We start from the raw sequence: 25586 nt of genomic DNA, 5'->3' as shown, positions 1-25586 counted from the left end.
CCCCCCCCCCCATAGCCCAAATCCCATCCCCGGAACGCCGTGCCCGTACCGTCGGGGTGGGAGCACGAAGCCATCGTGCGGCAGCGCTCGGGACGGCGCCGTTTTATGGGCAGGGAGCGGTGAGTCACCGGCTTTGCCCTTCCTTCTCCCTTTCCCGTAAAGCGGGGACCTCCCCAAAGTCGCGACAGAGCCGGGAGCAGCGTCGATCGCCGGGGATGACAGCGAGGGGAACCCCCGCTCTTTTTCCTCTTCCATCCCTCGGCCCGACGAAGCGTTAATTAACGGAGAGGTCCCTGGCAGCCCGCTGCTTTTCGAAGACGTTTTATTACCGATTGATTTTCTGATGGCACCGCAGCCGCCATCCCATCGGTTTCGCCCCTAAAATGGGAACGATGGGGGGCAGGTGGGCCATCACGGCATCCGTGTGTCTCGGCCACGCGGCTCAGAGTCACCGGAACGCCACCACGTCGCCGACCACAAAACCCGGGGCTTCCACGCACCGGGGGAAGCAGAGCAGAGCTCCTCAGCCCCACGCCTCCGTCCTTCCATCCGCTGCTAAAGAGCAACCGATGTGCGGAGGTTCCCGTGGGTGCCCCCACGGCTCCGTGTACCGCAGATCCCGCCGGCCGAGGGCAGCACACTCCCGGCACGGGGACACGTAGAAAAGACGGTGTACAAAAAGCAGCGGGCTCGGAATCGGCTCCTTCCTCCCCCCGCCTCGCATCAAAGCGGGGGTTTTAGGTTAAGCGTTTTAGGGCAGCCGTGTGTCTTTCCTCGGTGGGTTCTGCCGTTTTCCAAGCACAGAATAACCTGGAGATGAGCCCCAGTCCTTCGAAAGCTGCAGGATTGGGAGATCCAGCCCCGAGCGCAGCGCTGCGCGGCCGCCGGGACGATCCGTTCTCATCGGCGGCCACAGCAAGTTTCCTTTTTGTGTGTGTGTGTGTCGTTTTTAAATACTCTCATTAAAAGAATCGTTTCGTTTAAAAACCGGTCCGGATCCCCCGACGGGAGGAGGGCTGAGTCCGCGCTGCTTCGTTCCTTCCCCCCCCCAGGGGTGGCCGAACCCCCCCTTGTGGGGATGGACGGATGCGGCCGGCGCCGTGCTGTTGCCCGTGGTGGGGATGGGGAGCTGCCAGCCCTTATTCCAGGCCCAGGATGTAGTTGATGCCCTGCACCAGGCCGATGATAACGGGCTGCCAGGCCACCAGGTAGCGCAGCCAGTCCAGCAGCTGCCCGTACATGACGTGAGGTCGCTCCCAGCTGCGTGCAAACGAGTGAAGGAAGCACGAAAGCGGTCTGAAGTTGGTGGGTTTCAGCTAAGCTTTGGGTCACCAGGTAAGGGGAAGCTGCCAGGCAACGCAACACAGATCTATTTCTCCTCCCTGGAAGCACTGAAGGCCGGGCTGGATGGGGCTGTGAGCAGCCTGGGCTATGGGAGGTGTCCCTGCCTACAGCAGGGGGTTGGGAGTGGGTGAGCTTCAAGGTCCCTTCCAACCCAAACCATTCTATCACTCCATTTTGCACACAAAGCCACTCAGCTGTGTGGCCTGATGCCCTGACCTCAGCACTATCTGACATCAACACACAGCAGGGGCAGGAAGTGGATGGCTGGTACAGTCCCTTCCAACCCAACCCATTTCAGGGTTCTGTGCTTCTTGGCTCCTACAGCTGCTCCACAGCTCCAGGATCAGAGCGTGCAGGGCTGGGAGCTGAACCCACGCTGTCAGCCCAGCTGCTGCTGCTGCTGCTGCACAGAGAAAGGATACGGGTTGCTGAACATCCTCTTGAGGTCCACCTTCTCTTTGCAGTATGGACACGTCTGCTTCTTCCCCACGATGCACCAGCCACGGATGCAGAACTCGTGGAAGCTGGAGAGCAGCGTTAAGGGGAACCTCCTGGGAGGAACTGACCTCGCATGCAGGGCATGGGAAGTTGCCTGTGCTGAGTGAGGACAAAACCTTTCCTAGAAGGCCCAGAGCCTTCTAGGCACAGAGCAAGGGGTTGAAGCTGCAGGAAGGGCTGCGAGATCCTGCTGAGCAGCCAGGGGAGGGCAGGAGCCAGCAGTGGGGCACGGGGAAACCCATGTGGGGGAAGGTCTGCGAGGCCAGACAGCGCCTCTGCAAATCATGCGAGCATCACAAGCCCCAACTCTGCCAGCTCACCAGTTCCTTTAATACTTCTCAGCCTGTTGCCAAGTGCCGTCAGAGGGATTTGCCCAATGCAAACCCCAAGTCACAGGGCTGTGTGACACAGACATCACCAGAACCACGAGGTCTGGGGAAGGCAAGGCTGGCTCCTCACCCACAAAGCAGCCGACACGAACCCACTCCAGCAGCCCCACAGCTCTGCCCCACCTCCTCCAGCAGCCACAAGCTCAGCCCCACGGCTGTAAGCACTCCCAAGCCAGCCTGCAGCGCTCCTGGAGCAGCTGGGAAAGCACCTGGCTGCAAACAGTGTGACAGCGCATTCCCATCTCCATCCCTTGAGTCAGAGCCAGCAGGAGAAAAAGAAAAAACAAGAAGCCCAACTAATCAGCAGAGCTGAACAAAGCCAAAGCCACTTCCACTTTCGGAACTGACAGCACAGCTGCAGGTGGTGGAAAGCCCACGCGGGGCAGAGATGTCGTCCATTCCCATTTGCAACATCAGCAGAGCAGCCCAGGACGCCACATTTTTTTAATGGGGAAAGCTGCAGGGCTCTCATAAGGCTGTGGAGGAGAAGGATACACGTGGTTGCAGGAGAGCCTGTAAGTGTTCTCGATGATCCCCTCCTCGTTGACGTCCACGAAGATCTGCTGGCCGCAGACGGCGCAGACGCTGTCGGAGAGGTGCTTGGTGGGCATCCCTGAAGCGCTGTAGAACTGAGCAAAGCACACAGCGAAGCGTCAGGGAGGGCTGAGGCAGAGCCTGAGCTTTTGGGGCTGAAAAACCTTTTGATAGAACCGCCTGGGAAAGGACTACAGCAGTTTTCCTGTCTGCCTGGAGCTGGGGAGCTCAGCGCTGGGTGCGGTGCTCCAGATTTGGCCTCCTCGAGGCAGAGCAGAGGGGAGGAGAATCATTCTCACCTTGTTGGCCACGTTCTGTGCCATGCACCCCATTGGCTTTCTTGGCCACAAGGACAAACTGTTGCCTCACGGTCAGCCTGCGGTCAACCATTGGCCAACCAGGACAGCATTGGCTTTCTTGGCTACCAGGAGACATTGCTGAATCGTAGTCAACCGCTGGCCAACCAGGACAGCATTGGCCTTCTTGGCCACTAGGAAACACTGCTGCCTCATGATCAGCCTTTTTCAACTGCTGGCCAACCTTTGGTCAATCAGGACATTGTTGGCTTTCTTGGCTACCAGGATTGCTGTATCATGGCCAACCAGGACATCGTTGGCCTTCTTGGCCTCTAGGATAAATACCGCTGCCTCATGATCAGCCTGTGGTCAACTGTTGGCCAACCTTTGGTCAATCAGGACATCGTTGGCCTTCTTGACCACCAGGACTCACTGCTGCCCCACGGTCAGCCTGTGCTCAACTGTTGACCAACCAAGACTCCATTGGCCACCTTGGCCTTCAGGTCATACTGCTGCCTCATGGTCAATCGTTGGCAAACCCTTGGCCAACCAGGACACCATTGGCCTTCTTGGCCACCAGGACTCACTGCTGCCTCATGTTCAGCCTGTGCTCAACTGCTGGCCAACCAGGGCACTACTGGCCTTCTTGGCCATCAGGACCCCTGGGTCCTTCTCCACAGGATTGAGTCCTACAGACAGACAGAACGTCCAGCAAGCAAAGCAGTGAGCCTGGAGAGCAGGAGGGGAAGGATGCAGAGCTCTCAGAGCCCTAAAGGACTGTTGCAAAGGAGGAATGCGATTCACCCCACAGGTGCCCTCGTTCAGTTTTTGCTTCGTGTTGTATTTTAGGCCACCACTGCAGGAACACAGGCCCTGTCCGCACCACAAGCTGCAGAGGGCACAAGCCACAGGGAATTGTGGCTACAGATAAAGAATTGATGCACTTAAGACACGGCCCCAGAAATGACCACATTTCAGCACCAGAGATTTTAAAGGCTCAGGTGGATTTCGATACACCTTCCCATTTTGGGGAGGGAAAAGTTCCTGCTGCAAGCAGCTCGATCCCAGAACCTGTTATCGGGGTGGCCCTCACTCACCCCAATGGTGGAGGCCATGTAGTCTGCACACATCTCTGCAAAGTCCCGTTCCAGGACCCCATAGTAAAGACCATAGAAGAGGAGAGAGATGCCAAAGTCCATCGCGTCTTCTGGTTTGATTCTACAACACACGACACCAAGAGCTTTGCTGCAGGGTTAGGGTTAGGCACATCCTCTCCAAAGAAGCCCTCACTTTACAGTTCCACGTCCCTGTTGGCTGCTGCCAGGTCTGTTCATTAGTCAAGAAGAAATTAATCTCTCTGAAATGAAAGCTGGCTTGGGATAAGGCCCGTTGCTACCGCCAGACCTGAGCTGCAGGTTTATTGGAGAAGCAAAGAACACCTCACTACTGCCCCCAGGCTGGACAGGCACGGAGCAGGAGGGAGCTGCCAGCAGCTGGAAGCACAGCTCCCCATCAGCATCTCACCACGACCCCATCCGTGGGGAAAGGACACCCCAGAAGTCTCTCTTTGGCCTCCTGCCCCATTCAGCAGTTGGCTTTGACCCCGTTCCCCGTGGTTTGCCACATCCCCCAGCACTCACACCCAAAAGATTTGCTCACCTGAACAATAAGTTCAGACCAAACAGGGTGAACATCACAGCCATGTACCCCACGATTCCAGTGGCGTAGCTCATCTTGTATATTAGCAGAAACCACTTATAAACCAGCCTGCAAGAATTCAAAACAAGCTGCTGACCATTTCCCCCCCCCCAGAATGAACAGAACCGTTTTAATTTCCAAGTTAGGGATTTCAACAAAATGTGGCTTCAGAGGTCGGGAATTGAATTCAAGCTACAGATCTGCCTCTGCCACGGCAGCTCCCAGTCCTTGGATTCCCAAAGCAGAAACTTCAGACTACGATTTGGGGCAGTGAAACCTGAAAGGACTCCTTGCAGTGCTCACCCCGGGGCTGAGCTTTCCCCACGGCTGCGTCCACTCACCTGGGTGTCGTCTGCACCAGGGGTTTCCGAGTGGCCCTGAAGGTGACAAAAGCTGTGACTGCTGAGAAGAGCAGCCAGACGACCAGGAACCGCCACCAGTACAGTTTTATCGTGAAATACAGAGGCACCACCCACATCTGGAAGAGGGTGACCATCTGCAGGAACAGAGGAGAGGCACGTCAGGGTGACTCACAGCACCTGGGGCTCTCATGGAGGACAACAGGAGGACAGGCTGGGTTTACGTTTCACACAGGGCTCCAGGCACCGCTTGGAAACGCGGTAAGGAAGCCACGAGGTTTGCTTCCCTGCTCCTGGCACAGCCCTGATGCCTCTCTGCATCTCCTCAAAAGCAGCACGTGAAATCAGCCCCATCTCTGGCCCTGCTGCTAAAGCACCACATCAAAGCCCTGGCTGACACTTACGTTATAGGAGCGAGGGTGCCTCTGCTTCCACTGAACCAGCAGGAGCTGCGCCACCACCAGCGTGGCGATGAGGATGAGCACCATTTCGGCGTGCATGGCCTCGTGGCCACGGTGCTTGGCGTGCATCAGTGCGTGTTCCACCCTGCAGCAAGAGGGAGGAGGCAGATAAAGAGCAGGAGGGCACAGAGCAGGCGAAGGGCACGGCAGGGCTGCCCGCATTGCTGGAAAAAGGGAGAAGGGCAGCTCTGCAAGTCGCTCCGTGGATCTTAAAGATCAGCCAGCCCACCCCAGCTGCAGCCTAGGCAACCCCAGCTCCGTGCAACCCGCGACAAGTGATGGCCACAGAGCTGTTCTCTGCTGACACCTGTGGTTTCCTGCATGCAGCGCTGCCTGGCCGCAAGCCAGGGCGGAATGAGGGCGTGCAACAGCCTGAATCCACGGTCTTAAAGCCAAAAAGATGGGTCTGGTTAGGAAAGAAATCCCAATCCAACAGGCAAGGCCAATTCTCTGATCTCCAGGAACCGTCAAGAAGTTGATAATGAGAGCAGATGAGCCCCAGCGGGCTTCTCAGCAAGCGTCTGCCCGCAGTTGGCTCGGCCAAGAGAGAAGGTGGGATAAGCAGCGAGCACTCTGAAGGTCAAACATTAGCACTGCCTTCTTAAAGAGGCCCCCTGCTCCCCTCCAGCAAAAAGCACCACGTGGGTGAAGGCTGAAGGCTTCCTCTGCGCTCTCAGCTCTGCTCCCAGCACAAACTCACCTCCATCTCTCTTCTGGGGACAGGTGTGAAAGGTCGACCTAAGGAGACAAAAAATACAACAGCAACGTTGGAGCAGCGATGGCAATCTCGAGGGTTGGCTGCTTTGCTGTCCTTATGTCCCCAAACACACGAGCGTGCTGCAGGAGCTGCACACTGCTCACAGAAACTCAATCCCTGCAGGTAGCAGCAAATGGCAAAGCTTCTGCCTGAGACCTCAGGGACGCTTCTGAAATACGAGGAGGAAACTTCTGAGCCCAGGACTTGGAAAGGGGGGAGGGGGGGGAAACCTCTGGCTCTGCCTTCCACCTTCCTCACAGGGCTTTTTCAACCTCTGCCTTAAAACCAAAGCACCAGGTCACCTCCCTGCACCTCAGCGCTCAGACGGCTGTGAGAAGTCACGGCAAGGACTCTGCTATCAGGCTATCAGGGCACAGCTCCAACCTTTGTCCCCAGGGCTACAGCACACAGCTCTGGGCTCAGGTGCCACGCTTCCCTTCTGCTCCTTAATTGTCCTAATTGTCCCCAGGCAGGAAAAGGCACAGCCCACAGCAAGATGCCAGCAGCAGCACCTCGTCCCCAAGCAACAGCCACGGGAGACGCGGTCTCTGCAGGTGAAGGATGCAGATCTGTGAGATGCCAGGGCTCTCCTCTGAGCTTCCTGACCTGCTGAAAGAGTCACTGCTCTGCCTCTAACAAGCTGTGCAGCCTGCTGTCAGCACAGCAATCACTCTCATGTTGTGGATGCCCCATCCCTGCAGGCATTCAAGGCCAGGCTGGACGTGGCTCTGGGCAGCCTGGGCTGCTGGTTGGTGATCCTGCACACAGCAGGGGGTTGGAGCTGGATGAGCGCTGTGCTCCTTTGCAACCCAGGCCGTTCTGTGATTCTGTGAGAAGGAAACAGATGGAAACAAAACGCTCAACTCGAGTCGGATCTGATGATCCTCGTGGGTCCCTTCCAATTTGGGATACTGTAGGATTCTAACTCCCTGCAAGCCAGAGGTTCTATGAAATCACAGCCTCTTACAGGTGTGTGTGGGCTCCTGACAGCCCCAATCCTGGCAAATCTCACCCCAAACTGACCCAGCACTCCCAAGGCTCCAACCCAACTTTCCTGTTCAGAATAAAAACACCAGCACCTGGCCAACGCTACGACCCTGTGCTGCGTGCAGCTGCTGGGACGGCGTGGGGAACGCACCCTGGATATAGAGCTCTGCCCCCATCCTCTCCCCACACACAGCACTGTGGGCTCGGAAGGAAACTCCTGTGCTATTCCCCAAAGCCACCACAGACCCGATGCTCAGCTCAGGGAACCACCACCTCCCTCTGGGGAAGGGCCACAACCGGTGCTTCACAAGGCAGCAGCAGCACCAAAGAGCTCCAAGGCTGCAGGACGGGGCGAGCATCCAACTCTGCTCGATGCAGGACAGGAATCTCCTTCCTGAGGACCACAGCTCAGGGAAAGCAGCTGTGTGGAGAAGGACCTGGGGGCCAACAGGGTGACCACAAAGCAGCAGCGTGTCCCCATGGCCAAGAGGGACAGCGACGTCCTGGTTGGCCAAGGGTTGGCCAACACTTGACCACAGGCTGACCTGTTAGGCAGCAGTTTGTCATGGTGGCCAAGAAGGCCAATGGTTCCCTGGAGGGCAGTGCACAGAGCTTGGCCAGCAGAGCAAGGAGGTTCTCCTCCTTTCTATTCTGCCCTGGGGGGGTGGGGGGCCGCACCTGGAGTGCTGCACCCAGTGCTGGGCTCCCCAGCTCCAGGCAGATAGGGAACTGCTGGGGAGAGCCCAGTAAGGGTGAGGAGATGCTGGAGGCCTGGAGCAGCTCCTGATGGGGACAAGCTGAGCGCCCCAGGGTTGAGCACCTGGGGGAGAGAAGGATGAGATGGGATCTGATGGATGCTGGTCAGTATCTAAATGGCAGGAGTCAGAAGGATGGAGCTGGCTCTGATCAGCAGCGTTCAGCGTCTTCTGCCTTTGCACTAAACCACATTTCTCAGTGCCACGTTCACATGGCTCATAAAAACTTCCAGGGACAGAGCTGCCCCCATTGCCCTGGGCAACCTCTTGCAACGCCTGGCCGCTCTTAGGAAGAAGAAGTTATCCAAAGTGCCCACCTTGACTCTCCATGGCACAAACTGAGGCCCTCCCCTCTCACCCTGTTGATCTGCTCAGCACACGGAGAATCCTCAGAGCCCAGCACAAACCCCCGAGCCCAGCGCAGCCCCCCAGAGCCCAGCGCAGCCCCCAGAGCCCAGCGCAGCCCCCAGAGCCCAGCACAAACCCCAGAACCCAGCGCAGCCCCAATATCTGAGACGCTTGACTCAAAGCCCCAATTTTCTGGGGAAACCCACAGCTCCCTCCCTCCCACAGCACCTCTACCCCATCAGCGCCCGTGGCACCGAGCGCACAGGAGGGCACTGCCCTCCTCTCACAGCTCTCTGAAGGCTCCTTCGCTCTGCAGCTTCGCACCTCGGCCCCAAGGTAACCGCGGGACCCCCGCAGACCCCCCGAGGGCCACCCCACAGCCGCCGTTCCTCAGCGTCCCCCTCAGTCCTGCCACCCCACGGGCCCCCATAGGCCCTATGACCCTCCCAGGTCCTCCCAGCCCTTCCTCAGCCCCCACCTCCTCCGCCTCGCGCTCTCCTGGGCCGCCAACCTCCACCTCCAGCACGGCCGCCATCTTGCTGCCCCCCCCCACCTCCCGCCAGCTCCTTCCGCCGCCTTCGTCCAATCACCGCCCACCTCGCCGGGCTTCCTTCCAATCGCTTCGCTCGGCGCTCGGCCGGCGACCAATCAACAGCGAGAAGGGGCGGAACGGCTGTCAGAAGCGCTGCTTCGCGCTGTCAGAATCGGGGACCGTCGCTCATTTCCGCTCCCGGCGAGAGGCGCACGGCCGTGCTGGCAGCGCGATGCTCTCACGTTTCTCCGTAGGGAACGCACACGGCGGACGGTCCCTTCCCCGAGAGGTGGTGCTGCGGCGCTGCAGGAGGACTCCATATCCCATCATGCACCGCGGCAGGGCATGCGGGGAGGGCTTGAGTATGGGCGGAAACCGGAACCGGAAGCTGGCCTTCGTGTCCAATGGGAGGGCCCGAGCGGAAACAGGAAGCGGGAAGAGGACGGAGTCTTTGGGGATGCCTGGGACGGGGCCGGAACCGGAAGTGAGTCGCGGGGTCAGAGGTTAAGGGTCAGGAGCCGTGTAGTTTAGGCGGGAGATTCAGGTGGGAGTTGTGCGGAGGGGCCTGGAGGGGGTTGGGGGTGAAGGGGCTGTGATGTGGGGCTGGGGGTGTGCAGGATATAGGATGCACGGCTGTGGGGCGCTGGGGGCTGAGTGGGGCCGGGGGTGGGATGGGGAGATGTGGGGTGCGAATGGGGGGCGGGGCTGGGGGGCTGCGTGTGGTGTGGGCCTTGAGGAGCTGTGGGGTGTGAGTAGGGCTTGGGGTGGAATGAGGGGTGTTTGGGGTGGAATGGGGCTGGGGGAGTGGGATAGGGGGATTGTGGGGTGGAATTGAGGGCTGAGTGGGGCCGGGGAGGGCTGGGGGATGGAAATGGGGCACGCTGAGCGTTGAACGGGGCAGGGATTCATCGGGGGGGCACAGATCCCACCCACTGCTGCTTTTCCCTTCCAGCCCCACAAGCTGACCCTGCAGGACAGCCCCAGATGGCACCGGTGAAGATCAGCCACATCGTGTCCTTCTCCTCCCAGGTCTGTGCCTGCAGGCTGTTGTGGGGGGCGTGGAGCAATCCGTGTGTCATTCCATCCCATCAAGGCATGGAGCTGAGCAGCACTGTGCTGTTTCCCCCTCCTGCAGGACCCCCGGTACCCAGTGGAGAACCTCCTGTCCCCCGATGGCCGTCGGCCCTGGCTCAGCTGCCCCCAGGAGCGCAGCCGGCAGCTTAAGGTGGAGCTACAGCTGGAGAGAGCCGTCCCCATCGGCTACATCGATGTTGGTATGAGGATGGGGGGCTCAGGCTGTTGGGTGGGGACGAGCGTCCTCCTCTCGTGCCCTTTGCAGGGGCTGCAGTGAAAGGTTGATGCTCGTGGTGGGTCAGGATTGCACAGCAGACGTGCTTCAAGCCCTGGGAGGAGCAGTGAGCGCTCCTCAAGCCCTGAATTTCATTCCCTGGGCTTTTATTCAGGGAACTGGGGCTGCGCCTTCCTGCAGATCGAGGTGGGTCGCTCCTCGTGGCCTCTTGACCGCCCCTACCTCACCCTGGTCCCCAGCGTCACGCTGATGACACCGGCCGACTCCAAGCTGGATCGCAACCGCTGCGGCGTCCGCATGTTTAAAGAAGGTAAAGTTGAACCTGTCCTCTCCGAGAGGTCGAGCGGAGAGGTTGCGTGGGGCTGCCCCATAGCCCTGTGCCCTCCAATGACCCCACAGCAGATTTCCTGGAGCTGGCAGTGGGGCAGAAGTGGGACCGCCTGCGGCTCACCTGCAGCCAACCCTTCCGTCACCGCGGGCAGTTTGGGCTCTGCTTCATCCGCGTGCGCACACTGCTGGAGCCCGAGCTGTGCCACCCCGCAGCGGTAGGTTGACGTGGGACCGGGGCTCCTTTTCCAGCCCCACAGCAGTGGGGAGCACAGAGCAGATGTTGGGATGTTGCCTCGTCCTGCAGGAGGACGCTGAGCTCATGGGCAGCCCCCAGCGCTCCAACCCTGCCTCCTTGTGCCGGATTCCCTCTGCAGAAGCGCGCCTGTGAGTAGCCCTGGGGTTGGGGTCGGGGTGTGGGGCTGAAAGATGGATGTGGGGTAATCATGGGGGTCTGCTTTGCCTCGCTCTGAGTCAGCATTTGCGGGGATCTGGGCTCTGAGTTCTCTGTGCCCGCATCCCTCCCTGCGTCAGAGGTGTCCCCCAGCCCTGGGGGGCACAGGGAAGTGGGATCAACGATTCTCTGCCCCCAGGAGCTCCCAGGAGGAGGAGCAGCTGAAGAGCAGCTTGCAGCAGCTGGAGCCCAGTGCTGCATCCCATGCCTGGAGCCCAGCACGTCTCAGCCGCCCGGCACGCATGGTGCTGTCAGCAGCGCAGAGCCGTGCCGTGAGGCCTCCACCCCGAATTATTGCCAGCCACCCGGGGAGCAGCGCAGAGCAGGGACAGCCTGCAGCACGGGGTGAGTGAGGGCCTCAGCGCTGTGCCCCGCTGAGAGCTCAGGCGAGGGGATCTGTGGATCTGGAGGAGGGATCCTGGCTCTCCTGGCAGCCAGGGTTCAGCCGGGCAGGGTAGGACGTGTCTTGAGAAAATGGTGGAGGTCACGTACGAAGGGAGGATCTCTTCTTGCTCTCCTGCAGGTGCAGCATTGAAAGTCCCAGCAGCCCCCAAGCGCACCCGCAGGCAGTCGGGCAGCAGGCAGAGAGCTGGCAGAGCTGTGGGCAGGTAATGGATCTCTGCGTCGCTCTGCTTCTCCCACCCTCACTCTGATTTTGTGGCTCTGAATCCTTCAGAGCAGCTCCCTTCCCTGCACCCGATGTGCTTGGGATCCAGCAGCTCCCTCTCTTGCTTCCCTGCACATCCTCACCCCCACAACCCCTCCACCACCCAGGTCCCCTCAGCCTCTCACCAGGAATCCTGGGCCAGGAAAGAGAGCAAGAATGCAGGGCTGCAATGCGAGCAGAGGGGAGAGAAGCGGGGGGGAGATGGCTCTGTGCCCTATTTGCTCAGGTGGGTGCTTGGAGAGGTGGGCACGAGCACGGAGCAGCGATGGGGGCTCAGCCCCAAGCTGTGGCACAACCTCCTCTCCACCCCCATCCCCACAGGTTCCTTCAGCACAGCGCTGCTCCCCGCTCACGCCTCCCGCTGCGGTGAGGAAGAATCCGACCCCGAGGTGGAGCTGCTTTCCTCTGCCAGCAGCCCGGTGCTGTGCCCCATCTGCGGGCTCTGCTTCAGCTCAGCAGAGGTGGAGCAGCACTGCAGCACCTGTGGGGAGTGATGGACCCCTCCAACAAGCAATGATCTGCAGAGAGAGACTCGGCCCCACTGTGCTCTGGGGCTGTGGTTTGTGGTGCTCGTTCAATTCTGCCCCACGTGGCACGAGCTCAGCGCAGGAGAGGAGGCAGCAGGGCCCAGGGGGCTGAAGGAAGAAGCCACGTTGCTGCTGCTCCCATCACTGCACCACTCAGCAGTGTGAACTGGGACCAGTAAATGTGAGCATCTGACTACAAGGGGGGTTGATCACCTCCCTCCCCGTGACACAGTGCGGGGTGTAGGGAACGTGGGGCTGATGGTGGCCCTGCGGGTGGAGTTTTAGGGCAGGTTGCAGCTCCTGGAGGTGTGAGGAGTTGAGAGAGAGAAATAAAACAAAGGAGAGAAAAGAGAACTCTGGGTGCAGCATTGCCTGGAGGGGATGGGGTGGGCACGAGGGGGAGGAGGAGTGGGGGGAAGAAGACAGGGCAAAGCGTGGCACGAAGCCCACGGTACTGAATCAAGCTGCTCCTGGCCCCAGTGCTGGGGGCAGTACAGAAACACCAAGCTTGGAAAAGACCTACAAGATCATCCAGTCCAACCATCCAACGGTCACCACGTGGTTTAGTGAGAACCAGTCACTAAACCCTTGCACAAAAGCTTGAACTCCTTGAACCCGCGGCGCTGCTCCTGCCCGTAGAAACAGGACTCCAACAGCAGGAGAAAAATACAATTTATTTACAAGTAGAAACACTTTTAAAAAGGTCTCCTCCCCCCCTCCACGAGGGCAGCAGGGAGCCAGGGTCCCTCGGGGACTGATGGCACCATCCCATTCCCTCTGCCCCGCGTGCCCCACAGCGGTCCCGAGTCCCTTTGGTGGCGCTGAGCTGGGAGGCAGCAAGGAGGAGCGAGGAGACAGGCTGGGAAACCTCAGAACTTGGTGTCCTTCAGCGCTCTGCGGCCGGCCTGCAAGACAGAGGAGGGGGGTGAGGGATGGCCACCCCGCAAAGGGGGCTCAGGAGGTGCCCCCCAGGTTGCCCACCTTGCCCTTGGGCGACTTGGTGGAGGCGATGCGGGGCGAGCGGCGCGCCGTGCCGCGGGGGGAGTTCTTGGGGGTGGTTTTCCTGTTGGCAGCTCGGCGCAGCAGGCTGTTCCCCAGCTTCTTGGGGGTGTTGAGGATGCTGAAGGCCATCGACTGGCGCCGTTCAGGCTGGGAGGAAAAAGAAGGACGGCGAGGGGCTCAGGATGGGCCAGGGAGCTCTGGCTCTCCTTCCCAAAGTCCCTCTGAGCCGCCCACCTGCTTGCTGGGCGCCTGCTGCTCGCTCCGCCGGCTGAGGTGGGAGCTGCGCCGCTCCCGGGGGGTCTGGGGACGTGGGAAGCAGCTGACAGGCTTCTTGGACTGGGAAGAGAAGCAAGAGAGAGGATGAGTGGGGACGTTCAGCTGGGAAGTGGGATCGCAACCCAGGTGGCAGAGCTGGGATGGGAGCGGGGAAAGTCAGAAGGGCTCGGAGCTGCACCAGGAGAGTCTCCATGGCCAGCAGCATCTGGCGCTTCGCACCCTGATCTTCGGGGTGGGACGCCGAGGGGTCTCCGCTCACCTCAGGGGTTTCGGGGCCCTGGTGGGATTCATCTGAGAGCCGTTTGCGCTGCTGCCTGGTGGTGATGCCACCGGGAGCCCACCCCGCTCCCAGCGTGCCGCGGCGGGCGGCCGTCCCCTCGGCGATCTGCGAGGGCTGCATGCTGGCGCGCCGCAGCGTCTCCGTCGGGTCGCCCGTCTTCATCTCCTCATCCGTGATGGTGCCCAGCAAGTCAGAAGGCTGCAGGGGTGGGGAGGAAGAGCGGGAGTCAGGGGCTGCACACAGCTGGGTGCGGTGGGATGAGGTGGCTGGGTGCCCCCCCTGTTACCCGGCTCTCCAGAGGGTAGCAGGTCTTGAGGTGCGGCGGGCAGGCGCGGTTGCGCTGCTGCAGCTCGGCGATGCGGTTCCAATCATCCAGCTGCTCCGGTTCATCCTGACACGTCCCCAGGTAGATGCTGCTGCGACCTGAAAGCAAAATGGGGAGAGTTGGAGAGGGGCAGCCCCGCGTTTAGACCAGGATACAGCTCTGCACCCAGCCGGCCCCGCTCACCCAAGCTGGAGCTGCTGCCCGCCTGAGAGCGTCGCAGGGCGCTGCGTGTGGCCGGCCGGTAGCCAGGGAGGCTGAGCAGTGCAGCGTGGCCTGATGGCTCCTGAGGGGAGGAGGTGTCCAGCTTGGTCAGGGAGTCCTGTGAGGAGAAGCTGGCCAGAGAGCGTGCAGAGCGCAGCCGGGAACGCACTGGGGCGGCTTTCTGGGGCTGCTCAGAGAGGATGCTGCTGAAGGACGCGTCCGCGCCGCCTGGCTCCTCCGTGGCGGTCTCTTTCTGGCAGAAGGAAGAGGGGAAGAGTGAGGTGATGCAGCAGACCCCCAGCCCAGCGTTTGGCTCGGCCCCGCTCACCTTGGTCATGGTGATGTTGATGATCTGCGTGGTGCGGCGGCGCCCCGAGCGCGTCCTGCAGCCCGACTCCAGCGACACGTCGCCCAGAGAACCCGTGCTGCTCTCCAGCTTGGGCTGCGTGCGGCTGGCGATGGGTGTGAAGTAGAGGCTCTCCAAGGACTCCACCTTGCGTGGCAGCCGCTGTGACGTGCGTGGCTCTGCGCCATCTGGCACGGCTGAGCCGTCCGAGTGCGAGCGGGTGGCTTTCCTGCAGGATGGGGCACGAGGGCTGAGCGTGGGGCTGGGGGGCAAAGCGGGGCTGGGGGCTGCACGAGGCCACAAGGCAGCACCGTACCTGGTGGAGTTGAGTGGCTGCCCCTCGTCCAGGCTGAGGTCCAGGCTGTCGGTGCTGAGGTCGGAGGGGTTTTGGCGGAAGCTCTCCGGTTCCTTCAGCGTGGCCTTGGGGGCCGGCAACTTGCCGAGCTCCCGAAGCTGCTGGTCAGCAAACTCCAGCTGGGGGGAAGCAGGGAGAGGTGGGTCCACTCTTAGAGCGAGGAAGAGGAAGGAGGAAGGCAGAGAGTTGGGTTGTGCCTACCTGTGCCTCCAGACTGCGGACCTGCCCGCTCAGCTCCCTGCAGCTCAGCTCGGCCTCCTTGGCCTGCAGCACGCTCTGCTGCAGCTCCTTGGCCAAGCGCTCCGACTCCGTCCTCAGCTCCGCGTTCTCCTTCTGCAGCTGCTCCATGGCCTTCAGCTTCTCTGCCAGGTCCTGGTTCTGCTGCTTCTTTGCGTCGTAGTGAGTTTTTGCCTTTTCCATCTGAGAAGAAGCAGAAGGTGAGGGAAAAAATCAGCAGCCCGTCGAGGTTCCCCCGCTGAGCGCAGGGATGGCGATGGCTTGCAGCGGCTCACCTGGGCTTTGTAGTGCTCGGCCGCCTGCTCTTTCTGTGCCAGCTGCTCCTGCAGCTCAGCCATCCTCTCCTGCTGGCGCGTGGCCTCGCTCTGCAGCTCTCCTTCCAGCACCTGCATGGAAGGGATCGGATCAGACCTCCACCCCAGCTCCACAGCAGAGCTGCCCCAGCTGCCCCTACCCACCTTAACTCTCTGCTGCTGGCTCCGCGTGGCCTTCTCATGCTGTGCCAGCTTCTTGTTCAGCTCCTCCACCTGGCAGGGCACAGGTTGGTCACCCGAGGGCAGCAGGCAGGGAAGGAAAACTCTGCTGCCCCCTTCCTCTGGCCATCCCCTCGCACACCCGTGGCCGACGCAGCCGTCTCCAGCGCCAACTGTCCACAGTGGGATCAAGCAGCGGGAGGAGGCTCAGCCCCAAATGGTTTTGCCGTGCCAAAGTTCAGCGCGTTGCCCCAGGGGCCGTCACCTCCCCAGGGACGAGGGAGCATCCTGCGAAACCTCTAGGCTGGGGACAGGGATGGGGGCTTTGTCCCCACAAGGTGGGGCAGGGGATGGGGGTGACCCCGTGACGACCAGCCCCACGTTGGCCACATCTGCTCGAGCAGCAACAGTTCCCCAGAGATTGGCTCTGAGATCAAGTGCTGCGTTACAAAATCAAATCAAATCAAATAAAAAAACACCCGCGATCCAACGCCTCCAGCTCAATGCGTGAGGGTGGAAGGGTGGGAAACTCTGTTCCTCCTCCCCATGGGGTGAACATGAGAGCCCAGAGACCTGGAGCTGGGAACACCCCGCTGCCATCAGTGGGTAAGGAGGCAGCAGCTCTGCTGGCAGGCGGATGGGGCCGCACGCCGTCACCGTTTAAGCAGCTGACACTCCATGTGTGTTACCTGCTTTGCTTGTTCTTTCTGAAATACCTCTAGCTGCTCCACCTGTGGCAAGCAAAAAGGAAAGGGTGAACACATGGCATGCGCAGGGCACTGCTCCCTGCAGGTGTGCAGCCCCCCAGCTCCCATCCCGAGGGGCCCAAGGGAAGGGTTTGTAGGGTTGTGATGAAATCGGGGCTTCCCCTGTGCCTTAATGAATGTTGGGCCTTAAGATAACCCCCCTGCTTAGGAACAGGGATGGGGTGGGAGCAAAGACACTTGGGGTTGGTGAACCTGGGCTGTAAGACAGCCCATGGCTTAGGAATGGGGATGGGGTGGGAGCAGAGCCCTGGCTCTAAGGGCTTTTGGGAAGCTCATGGGCAACCAACTCAGCAGGAAGCCAGCACAGCCCTGGGCAGAGCCAGCAGAAGCGAGTGACACAGAGTGACACAGAAACAGAGCCCACGTGCCCCCCCCCATGGCACAGCCCCATCCCCATTGCTCTGCCCCAAAACCCACGTCGTGCACCCACACCGCAGAGCCTCCGCCAGCCCCTACCTGCGCCATCAGCTTCTGCCTCTCCTCCTGGAACTTCTGCCTCTCCTCCAGCACCTTCACCTTGGCGTTTTCATACTTATTGCTCATCGCCTCCAGCTTCCTGGCCGCCTCCTCGGCCTCCTGCCTGCTGTTGGCCATCGCCTTCTCCGCCTCCAGCCTCACGCACTCCAGTTCCCGTGTGTGCTTCTCCCTCACCTGCCCCAGCTCAGCATCCAGGCGCTGCTGCCCGCGGCTCACGCTCTCATTCAGCGCACGGTTCTCCTCAGCCAGCCGGCCGTTGGCTGCTTGTAGGGCTGCCAGCCTCTCGCTGGAGCTCGCTGCCTCCTTCTGCAGCCGCTGCAGCGCACGCTCCTGCTCAGCTGCTCTGTCACGCAGGGCTGGCAGCTCGGCCACCTCCAGCCTGGCCCGGGCCAGCTCTGCCTGCAGCGCATTGGTGGCCTTCGCCCTCTGCTCCAGGTCCTCGCGGTGCTTGCTCTCCAGCGAGGCACGCTCAGCTTGCAGCTGCTGGCAGAGGTGTTTCAGCGGCACCACCTCTCCGGCCAACGCCTGGGCACTGCCCAGCTCCTGCTGCAGGGAGGAGAGGAGCTGCTCCTTCTGGAAGAACTTGTCCTGGCAGACCTTCACCTCCTGCCGCAGCTCCTCCTCGCGCTCGCTCTGGCAGTGGCGGTCCCTCTTCAGTGCCTCGATGGTCATCCGCTGCTTCTCCATCTCCTCCTGGCATCTCTGCACCTCCACCTTCATCAGCGAGCAGCGCTCGGCCGCCCGCGACGCGGCCGTGGCCATCTCGGTCTGCAGCACCCGCAGCCTCTCCTCCAGCTTCTTGCTCTTCTCCGACTCGGCCATGATCAGCCGCTTCAGCTCCTTGCTCTCGCCCTCCTTCTCGGTGAGCTGCCGGTGCAGGATGGACACCTCGTGCTCCAGGCTGCCCAGCAGGCTGTTCTTCCTCTCCAGCTCCTGGATGCACTGTGACAGCTGCTCCTTCCAGCCCTCCTCCAGGTGGCCCTTCTCCTGCGCCGCAGCACGCAGGGATGCCAGCTCCTTCTCGGCAGCAGCCACAGCCGTTTTGCTCTGGGCGAGCTCCTTGCTCTTGTCCTGCAGCTCCTTCCTCAGGCTCTCCAGGTTGCCATCCTGCAGGGCCTGGGCTGAGCGTGAGGCCTCCAGTTGCTTCTGCAGCTCTGCTGCCGTCTCCCGGTGCTGCGCCGCTTCCCTCCGTGACGCCTCCAGTTCTGCCTGCTGCTGCTGGGACGCGGCAGCCCGGCCTTCAGCCACGGCTTTCTCCAGCCCTGTGATGGTGTCCTGCTGCTCCCGGCACTTCTGCTCCAGCCGCTCCACTTCCACGCTCAGCATCTGGGCCTCCTTCAGCTTCTCCTGGTAGAGGTCCTGGCTGGAGCCAGACTCCTGCTCTCGGTGACGAATCTTCTCCTCCAGGTTTTTGAGGGATGCCTCCTTGGCGTACACCGCCTTGATGCTGTCCACCTCGGCATCCCGGCTCCGGGCTGCCTCCAGGAAGCCCTGCAGCTCGCTGTCCATCTTGGACGCCCGCTCCTTCACCGCTTCCACTGAGGCGAGCTCCCCTTTCAGTTTGCTGACTGTCTTCTGCAGGTCCCTCAGCTCCTCGCCCCGCGAGACGTTCTTCAGCCGCAGCTCATCCAGCTCTCCCTCCTTCTCCTCGATCAGCTCCAGGGACCGCGCCAGCTCCTGCTGATGCGCCGAGCGCTCCACCCGCTGCTCGTTGATGGAGTTCTGCAGCTGTACCTCCAGCTCTGCCTTGCGTGCTTTCTCAGCAGCGCAATCAGCCCTGGCGTCCTCCAGCTCCTTCTGCAGGCGCTTTGCCTCCTCCTCATGCCGTGCCAGCTCCTGCCCGTGCTCCCGTGCTGCCTCCTCCAGCGCCACGCTCAGCCGGGCCACCTCGCCGGCCTCCTGCGTGGCCATGGCTTCCAGCTCCTTGGACTTCAGCCTCTCGTGTGACAGCTCCTTGGAGATGGCCTCGAGCGCTTCGCTCGCCTTCTGCACCTCTGCCTCCAACTTCACCACGCGCTCGGCGCTCGCCAGCTTCTCCTGCTCCTTGCCTTCCTTCTCCTTAGCGCTAGCCAGCTGGGCCTGGAGGGCGGCCAGCTGCTCCTGCTGCTCATCGGCCATGCGTGCCATGCGGGCTTCCAGGTCTGCCACCCTCTCCTGCTCGGCCTGCAGCCGTTGGCAGGCCTGCCTGTTCTCCCGGTTCAGCTCCTGCAGCCTCTTCTCCAGCCTGCCACGCTCTCCTTCCTCCCCCTTGGCCACCTCTGCCAGCTGCCGCTGCAGGGCTGCCGTCTCCTCCCGGCGCTCCTCTGCCACCTGTTGCAGCCGTGCTTCCAGTGCCTGCCTCCTGGCCAGCTCCTCTCCTCGCTCCTGCAGGGCCTGCTCACCACGCTGCACCAGCTGCTGCTTCTCTGCCTCCAGCTCTGCAATCCGGGCCAGGTTCCCTTCCAGACTCTCAGCTGCCCTCCTCTTCTCATCCTCCAGGATGCCCTCTGTGTTGCGCACTGACTCCTCCAGGAAGAGCAGCCGCTCCTGCAGGCGCGTGTTCTCCTTGGCCACCTTCTCCTTGTCAGCCAGCTTCTGCTGGCTCTCCTTCAGCTTGCCCTCCAGCTCCCGCAGCTGGGCTCGCAGTGTCTCGGTGCTCCCCGCTTGGGCCGAGCTCTGCTGGCACTGTGCACTGAGCTCGAGGACACGGGCTTGCAGCTCTTGGACCTTCTCATTCAACTCAGCTTTCTCCTGCTGCATTTCCATGGACGAAGCTTTGCTGGCCGCCTCCAGGCTCTGCAGCTGGCTGCTCAGGGCCGCCAGCTGCATTTCCTTGGCATGCTGCAAGTGCTGCAGCTGCTGCAGGGCTGCGTCCCTCTCCTGGACAGCTTTCTCACATTCAGCCCCAAGCTGCCTGGTTTTCCCTTCCGCCTCCTGCGTGACCCGTGCCAGCTCCTCCTCGCTGTGCTTCAGGCTGGCACCCAGCTGCTCCACGCGCCGGCTCAGCTCGCTGACAGCCTCCTGGGAGGCCACATCCCGACGCCGCAGTTCCTCTGCCTGCGCCCGCTCCTTCTCCACCTGCAGCCGCAGCCCAGCTGCCTCCTGCTCCTGCTGCTGCAGGAAACCACTCAGTTTGCCCACCTCTGCCGTCAGTGCGTCCGCCTGGGCCGTCAGGCGCGCCTCCTGCGCCCGCAGCTCCTGCTCCAGCTTCTCCTTGGCCAGGTGCAGCTCAGAGACGGAGCTCTGCAGGGTGGAGATGTGGGTTCCAAGCTGGAGCTTCTCCACCTCGAAGCGGCTGCGTTCTGCCTGCAGTGCTGCATCCCGCTGGCTCTTCTCCTCCTCCAGCCGCAGGACGGAGGCTTGGAGCTCGATGCCTTTGGTGGTGAGGCTGGACACCTCCTGCTTGAGCTCTTCCAGCTGGCGGAGAGAAAAAGAAGGAGGGAAAACATAACAAAAACATCCCCAGACATCACTCGAGCAGCACACAACAATTCCACAAGAACTTTACAGCCAGCGAGCCCACCGCACACCCCAACAAGCCGAGCCCTGCCTTCACTTCAGGCATTTCTGAGAGCAAACCCCTTCCTCCACTGTGCAGAAGCAGCTCCATCCCCACTGGTGCAGCCAGCAGGGAGTTGCAGTCCCAAACATCATGCAGGTGGCACGCTGAGCCCCACAGCAGGCACCCTGAAGGGAGCACCCAGCTCTGTCCCCTCACTGCTGCATGCTGGGGCACAGCAGGACTGCTGGGCTGCTGGGCATTGCCATGGCTGGAAAAGCTTTGAGCTCGCTCTCATCACAAACAACCTGTCTGTACCTTCAAGACATCACCCATGACCTCTCCCTTTTCCTGCGTGCTGCAGTCCCCCAGCTTGGCCAGCTGGTCTTCCAGCAGGGAAATCTTCCCCTGGAGGATCTCGACCTTCTCTTCCAGGCATTTCTGCAGACACAGACAGGGGATGGAGCAGGGCAGGAGGTGGGGGACACTCGCTGCTCTTGGCAGACACCCGCCCCCAGCCCCTCACCTTCTCCTGCAGCACAGCCCTCAGCTCGCCCTCCAGCTGCACCTGCTTTGCTTGCGACTGTGTCTGCGCAGCGTTGTGTTCCTCGGAGAGTTCATTCAGGGCATCCTGCAGCTGCACCATGTGGCTGGCGATCTCCCGCAGCTGTGAGGGAAGCAGGGAAGTCAGCTCAGCTCAATGGAAACATTGGAGGCCATCCCAAATCCGGGTGCTTGCAGGGCTTCATCAGCCACACCGCATCCAAGGTGCTGAACGCAGGCAACGTTTACAGACCACAAAGGACAAACCCGAAATGTACTTTGCACCCACTGCCAATGCAGCTTTTGTTTTCAAGGCTGATGCTGCCCTTGCTTCAAGGGCTGTCTGCAAAGAGCACTGCCACCAAGATGCAAAACAGGAGAGTGCGGCCCCGTACCTTGAAGGAGAGATCCCCGTTCTCCTCGGAGAGCTGGTTGATTTTGCGGTCCATCTGGCCCTTCTCGGTCTTCAGATCCTGGCACTGCTTCAGGGCCTCGTGTAAGCGCACCAGCAGGCTGTGGGAGAGCAGTGGCACACCTCAGCAAGAGCAAGGGAAGAGAGGGCATCGCTGGGGACACCAGGGTATGCGGGCATCTCTGCGCGCTGCTGAGAAAGCCCTAAGCGGGGCCCTGACAAGCCATGAAGCAGAACACAGCTGAGGCAGCTGGTGTTTGAGCTATGTGTGGCCCTGACCACCCTGAACCAGAGCTGCAGGACTCCAGTTAGAACCTCTGCAACATAAGAAAAAATGAGTGAAACAGCTTCCAGGCTGCAGACAGGGGACAGGGCACAGAGTGGGACGCAGCATGGCAGTGACAGTTCCAGCCCAGCTCAGATCTGATGCAACTAACAATGCGTAAAGAGATGGGAGCTCAAAGACCCACGCTCAGGAGTTCTAGTTTTAGGCCAAAAGCAGCTTCTGGGCTCACTCAGCTGCAGCCCACTGCGAGCTCGCTGGCTGCACTGAAGATTCCTATACCAAATCCAACAGCTGGGCTCCAGCAATGGGAACCTTTAGGAAACAGCATCCAGTATCACCCCAAAAGCTTTCAGGGACACAGAAACCCGCGGGCGTTACCTTTCGTTTCTCTCCCTCAGCTCCTCCATCTCCTTGGGCTCCAGCTGGTCTGCAGCTTGCTTCTCATTGAGCAGAGCCAAGCGGTCGATGCGGTGCTGCATCATGTTGATCTGAGCCTCTGGGGAGCGTGGAGAGCAGGGCACATCACCATGAGAAGGGCACGTCACCACCCCCTGCTGCTAGGCTGAGCTCCCAGCACAGCGTGGGACACTCATCCCTCTGCCCAGGGGAAAGCTAAGGCACAAGGAGCCAGGCTGGGCAGCGCTGGCATCACTCAGGGAGCTCTGGTTGCTCAGAATTGGGAGTGAAAAAAGGAAAGAGGAACTGGAGCAAAGCAGAGCCAACCCCAACATGCTCGATCTGAAGCTGCAAGCTGTGCTCATCTGGGCTCAGGACCTGAGCGTGGCTCTAGTAGAGACAAAGCCATCACAGAAAGTCCCAAACCCACAGGTCTCTGCCCTGGAGACCCCTCCCTGTGCCCAGGACACCCCCCCAGGCACCGACCCTTCTCAGTGATGAGTTTGCGGTTTTCTGCCAGCTCCATCTCCAGCTCGTCCCGGTTCTCCCTCTCGATAGCCAGCTGCTTCTTCAACCTTCGCAGCTGAAACTGAGGGGTCTGCAGGACATCCCCCACAGGTGAGGCGGGTGCTCCAGGGAGCATGCTGCAGGAAGAACCCTGCTTAGCATCAGAGACACAGAGCCCAGCCCTCTGCAACCCAGCCCAGGACAGGAGGAGACACCAGCTGCTCTGGGAAGTGTCTGTGCTTGCTGTTAGCAAAGGACACCCCTGATGACACCTCCATGTCCCCCCCAAAAACGTGCCAGAGGACAAGGACGTACTTGTTCATGCTGGAGGAAGAGGAGGCGATCTTCTGCAGCTCCAGGAAGCGCACCTGCGGGTGGGAGAGCCCTGGCGAGCGCTCCTCAGAGCTGCTGCTGGATGTGCCAGGTGAGGACAGCGGTGCTGGGAGGCAAGGAGCACAGTTCAGGTTTTGGTTTCATACCAGGAAGAAGGAATCAGGAGGATGAAGGCTCAGATCCAAAGCCCCAAGTGTACAGGAAGCACAGACCCCAGCTGGGACGGACCTCTCCTCTTTCCTCCCTGCACACCCCACTGCTGACAGCTGGCACCGGGCTCGACCCAGGGCCACGCTCACCTCTGCGCTGCAGGAATGCTTCCAGGTTCTCACTCAGGCTCTCCTCATGGTCCAGCACGAACTTGAGGATGGTGGCCAGCTCGACCTGTGGGACAGGAGCCATGAGAGCAGGGCTCCAGGTGAACTCTGGGATGGAGGTGTGGGTGCACAGTCAACCCTGGGACCTCGGGGCATTACCTGGACCTGGTAATCGAATTCATTCCAATCCCGGGGGCTCTTGCTGCTCATGGAGCTGTGGTACAGGAGCAGCACGGCTACCTGGAAGCAGGCAGTGTGTCAGGGGCAGTCAGGTGGCACCAGGCACGCGCCAACTCTCCTCGAGGTGCAGCCACCACCTCAGAGCCACCATCAGCCCCGGGGACAACGCAGTCCCACCAGGGTACCCCACGTTTTCTCACGGCAGAGAGAACGTGTGAAGGGCCAAAAGACCTGCGTGGCACCGAGGTACCTTGGCCAACTCCAGCTCTTCTCCCTGCAGCAGCTTCTGTGCTGACACCAGGTTCTCCGTGGCTGATTTGTGCTTGCAGAGCTCTGCAACGCAAAAGAAGGTTTCCAAGCACACGAGCAAGGAAGAGCGGGAGGAGGGTGAGGAGATGCAGCCCGATGCTGGGACACAGCCCTCCAGGCACCCGGGGGCACCACAGATGTGAGCCTGCAGGGAAGGGGGGCCAGGCTGCAGGATGGGACCATGCCGGGCTCTTACTCTGCAGGAAGCCACAGATGAAGGTTGCTCGCTCTTCCAGGGGCTGCTCCAGGACAGACTCCCCCTCCTCAGTCCTGTGGCTGCAAGAGAGCACGGGCATCGTGAGCGCTATGCAAGAGGTGGAACAAAGGCTGCTTTCAAAGCCCAGAGGCGGCTCTTTGGCTCTCTGCAAGCCGGGGTTTTCCCCGAGCTGCCTGGCAGCAAAGTGAGCAATCCCTGCTGCTGGCAGCCCCGATAAAACCGGGGGGAGCCCCCCCTCAGGATCAGCCACACCACACTGCACGCTGTGCTCCGGAGCTCGATTCTGGGCAGGGCAAATCACAGAGAGGAGCAAAGCTGTTGGATTTAAGGAAGGAACTGCAGCTGGCTGCCGTGGCTCTCATCCAACGCTTCTGCTCAGCGCAGCCAACACAAATGCAGACCACGTGCCCGCCAGCCACGCTCTGCCGACAGTGCTTCACCCTCACGGCACCACAAATGGGGGGATTTGGTGCAGGGATCGGCTGTGGGGTGAGCGCATGGTGCTGTGATCCCGGCTAATCCCAGCCACAGAGCAGCCGGAGAGGTGAAGCAGCTCTGACTAAATATATCTCAGTGCATGGCTCCTTCCTCCCCGCCCTGCTCCGAGCAGCTCTTGTTACACCGTGCTGGAGATAATTATAGCGAGGGCTGAGCTCCTCGGGACCGGCTGCGGGAGCACGGCCTCACTGGGGCACTAATTACACGCCAGCTTTAATCACCCTCGCGCTCGCAAGTGATGGATGCAGCTCATGCAGCTCCCAAGATCGGAGTTCTGCCCTTCCTCTCCCCAAAAGCGGTCCCTGTGCTGTGATGGGTCGGTGGGAGGGATCTGCGCCCACTTTGTGGGGTGCTCCTTCATGGAGCCAAAGCCAAAGTGTTCACACCCCTTCCTTCTCCCAGCAGCATCTGGGGAAGGAGAGCAGCTCCCACGGCACAGGGGGTAAGGGGAGGAGTAATTACACCTGAGCACTCACATCTTATTGATGATCTGGATGAAAACACGGCAGTCCTGCAGCTGGGACAGATCGCCAAGGGGCTCCATGCACACCTTGGTGCTGTTCACCTAGAAATGAATTAGGGAGCTCAGGAAGCAGCACCCACAACTCAAATCCCAAGCAGCACCGTGGCTTCTTGTCCCCCGCCCCCGAGCCCCCGGGGGCCCGGGGGGCCCCCCCCCCCCCCCCCCCCCCAGCACCATCACTGTGTGTTACCCAAGCGAGGAGCGCGGCGGCTCTGGTGGCGTGGAGTGGCATTGCTGCGAGGCTGCCAGTGTAACGCCCAGACCTGGAAACACCAACAAACAGGGAAAAATTAACAGCAATTAAAGCACCCAACACCACAATTCCGCTTTTGCACGTGATGAAGAAGGACGCGTCCCCTCCGCTCCCCGGTGTTACCGAAGGGAGCAGCCAACATCTTCATTTTTAGCAGGGAGAAGCCTCGGGGACAGCAGTGGGTGTCCCCTGTCCCCACAGCACGACGTTCCCAGCCCCACGTCGGCAAGGGACAGAGGCATAGCCAGCAGCACAAGGCACAGAGCAGCGATTGTAGTTGGGTGACCTACATTCCCTGGGAACGTGGGGCTCGGGGGGAGCAGGGGAGCACACTGCCAAGTGTGGCGGCGCCC

General features: G+C 61.0%; 3 protein-coding genes across 5 annotated transcripts; 1 reads left to right on the top strand and 2 right to left on the bottom strand.

Annotated features, from left to right (window-relative positions):
- Positions 1–305: 305 nt before the first annotated feature.
- RNF121 (ring finger protein 121) lies at positions 306–8978 on the bottom strand. The gene is made up of 9 exons (XM_042892033.1): positions 8905–8978; positions 6280–6317; positions 5523–5664; positions 5101–5255; positions 4721–4828; positions 4159–4279; positions 2727–2860; positions 1767–1868; positions 306–1260 (listed from the first exon to the last, which is right to left on the bottom strand). The coding sequence occupies exons 1-9, from the start codon at positions 8959–8961 to the stop codon at positions 1140–1142; spliced, it is 978 nt and encodes a 325-aa protein (XP_042747967.1). The 5' UTR covers positions 8962–8978; the 3' UTR covers positions 306–1139.
- A 399-nt stretch (positions 8979–9377) lies between these two features.
- On the top strand, positions 9378–12572 carry LOC122191672 (short transient receptor potential channel 2). 3 transcript variants are annotated; one of them, XM_042892030.1, is made up of 10 exons: positions 9378–9442; positions 9911–9987; positions 10094–10232; positions 10422–10577; positions 10667–10812; positions 10902–10981; positions 11188–11393; positions 11572–11656; positions 11823–11941; positions 12037–12572. In XM_042892030.1, the coding sequence occupies exons 2-10, from the start codon at positions 9943–9945 to the stop codon at positions 12207–12209; spliced, it is 1149 nt and encodes a 382-aa protein (XP_042747964.1). In that variant the 5' UTR covers positions 9378–9442; positions 9911–9942; the 3' UTR covers positions 12210–12572. The 3 variants fall into 3 exon arrangements, with proteins under 3 accessions (XP_042747964.1, XP_042747965.1, XP_042747963.1); XM_042892031.1 differs by lacking the exon at positions 9378–9442 and adding an exon at positions 9449–9502 and having other exon boundaries at positions 10670–10812; XM_042892029.1 differs by lacking the exon at positions 9378–9442 and adding an exon at positions 9449–9502.
- A 333-nt stretch (positions 12573–12905) lies between these two features.
- NUMA1 (nuclear mitotic apparatus protein 1) lies at positions 12906–25263 on the bottom strand. The gene is made up of 25 exons (XM_042892028.1): positions 25171–25263; positions 24934–25022; positions 23939–24018; positions 23684–23766; positions 23413–23493; positions 23236–23320; positions 22919–23042; positions 22583–22740; positions 22079–22196; positions 21398–21515; positions 20986–21126; positions 20778–20900; positions 16961–20377; positions 16427–16468; positions 15723–15791; positions 15540–15650; positions 15229–15447; positions 14989–15146; positions 14655–14901; positions 14309–14579; positions 14087–14223; positions 13780–13998; positions 13479–13580; positions 13224–13391; positions 12906–13147 (listed from the first exon to the last, which is right to left on the bottom strand). The coding sequence occupies exons 1-25, from the start codon at positions 25210–25212 to the stop codon at positions 13112–13114; spliced, it is 6438 nt and encodes a 2145-aa protein (XP_042747962.1). The 5' UTR covers positions 25213–25263; the 3' UTR covers positions 12906–13111.
- Between the last annotated feature and the right edge of the window lie 323 nt (positions 25264–25586).

Source organism: Lagopus leucura, unplaced genomic scaffold (genome assembly GCF_019238085.1).
Source record: "Lagopus leucura isolate 7727_CA_CO unplaced genomic scaffold, USGS_WTPT01 91-0_obj-0_obj, whole genome shotgun sequence".
NCBI classification, from domain to species: domain Eukaryota; kingdom Metazoa; phylum Chordata; class Aves; order Galliformes; family Phasianidae; genus Lagopus; species Lagopus leucura.
This window is presented reverse-complemented; position numbering and strand designations above follow the sequence as displayed.

Excerpts from the sequence above, each read along its gene's own strand:
- NUMA1 (XM_042892028.1), bottom strand. The coding sequence starts at position 25,212 with ATGCCACTCCACGCCACCAGAGCCGCCGCGCTCCTCGCTTGG. Across the intron at positions 23,767-23,938 it reads CATCTGTGGCTTCCTGCAGA|AGCTCTGCAAGCACAAATCA; the intron begins GTAAGAGCCCGG and ends TTTGCGTTGCAG. Across the intron at positions 23,043-23,235 it reads AGCATTCCTGCAGCGCAGAG|CACCGCTGTCCTCACCTGGC; the intron begins GTGAGCGTGGCC and ends CTTGCCTCCCAG.
- LOC122191672 (XM_042892030.1), top strand. The coding sequence starts at position 9,943 with ATGGCACCGGTGAAGATCAGCCACATCGTGTCCTTCTCCTCCCAG. Across the intron at positions 9,988-10,093 it reads TCGTGTCCTTCTCCTCCCAG|GACCCCCGGTACCCAGTGGA; the intron begins GTCTGTGCCTGC and ends CCCCTCCTGCAG. Across the intron at positions 10,813-10,901 it reads AGCTGTGCCACCCCGCAGCG|GAGGACGCTGAGCTCATGGG; the intron begins GTAGGTTGACGT and ends CTCGTCCTGCAG.
- RNF121 (XM_042892033.1), bottom strand. The coding sequence starts at position 8,961 with ATGGCGGCCGTGCTGGAGGTGGAGGTTGGCGGCCCAGGAGAGCGCGAG. Across the intron at positions 5,665-6,279 it reads TCCCCAGAAGAGAGATGGAG|GGTGGAACACGCACTGATGC; the intron begins GTGAGTTTGTGC and ends CTCTTGCTGCAG. Across the intron at positions 2,861-4,158 it reads ACATGGCCTCCACCATTGGG|TTCTACAGCGCTTCAGGGAT; the intron begins GTGAGTGAGGGC and ends TGCTTTGCTCAG.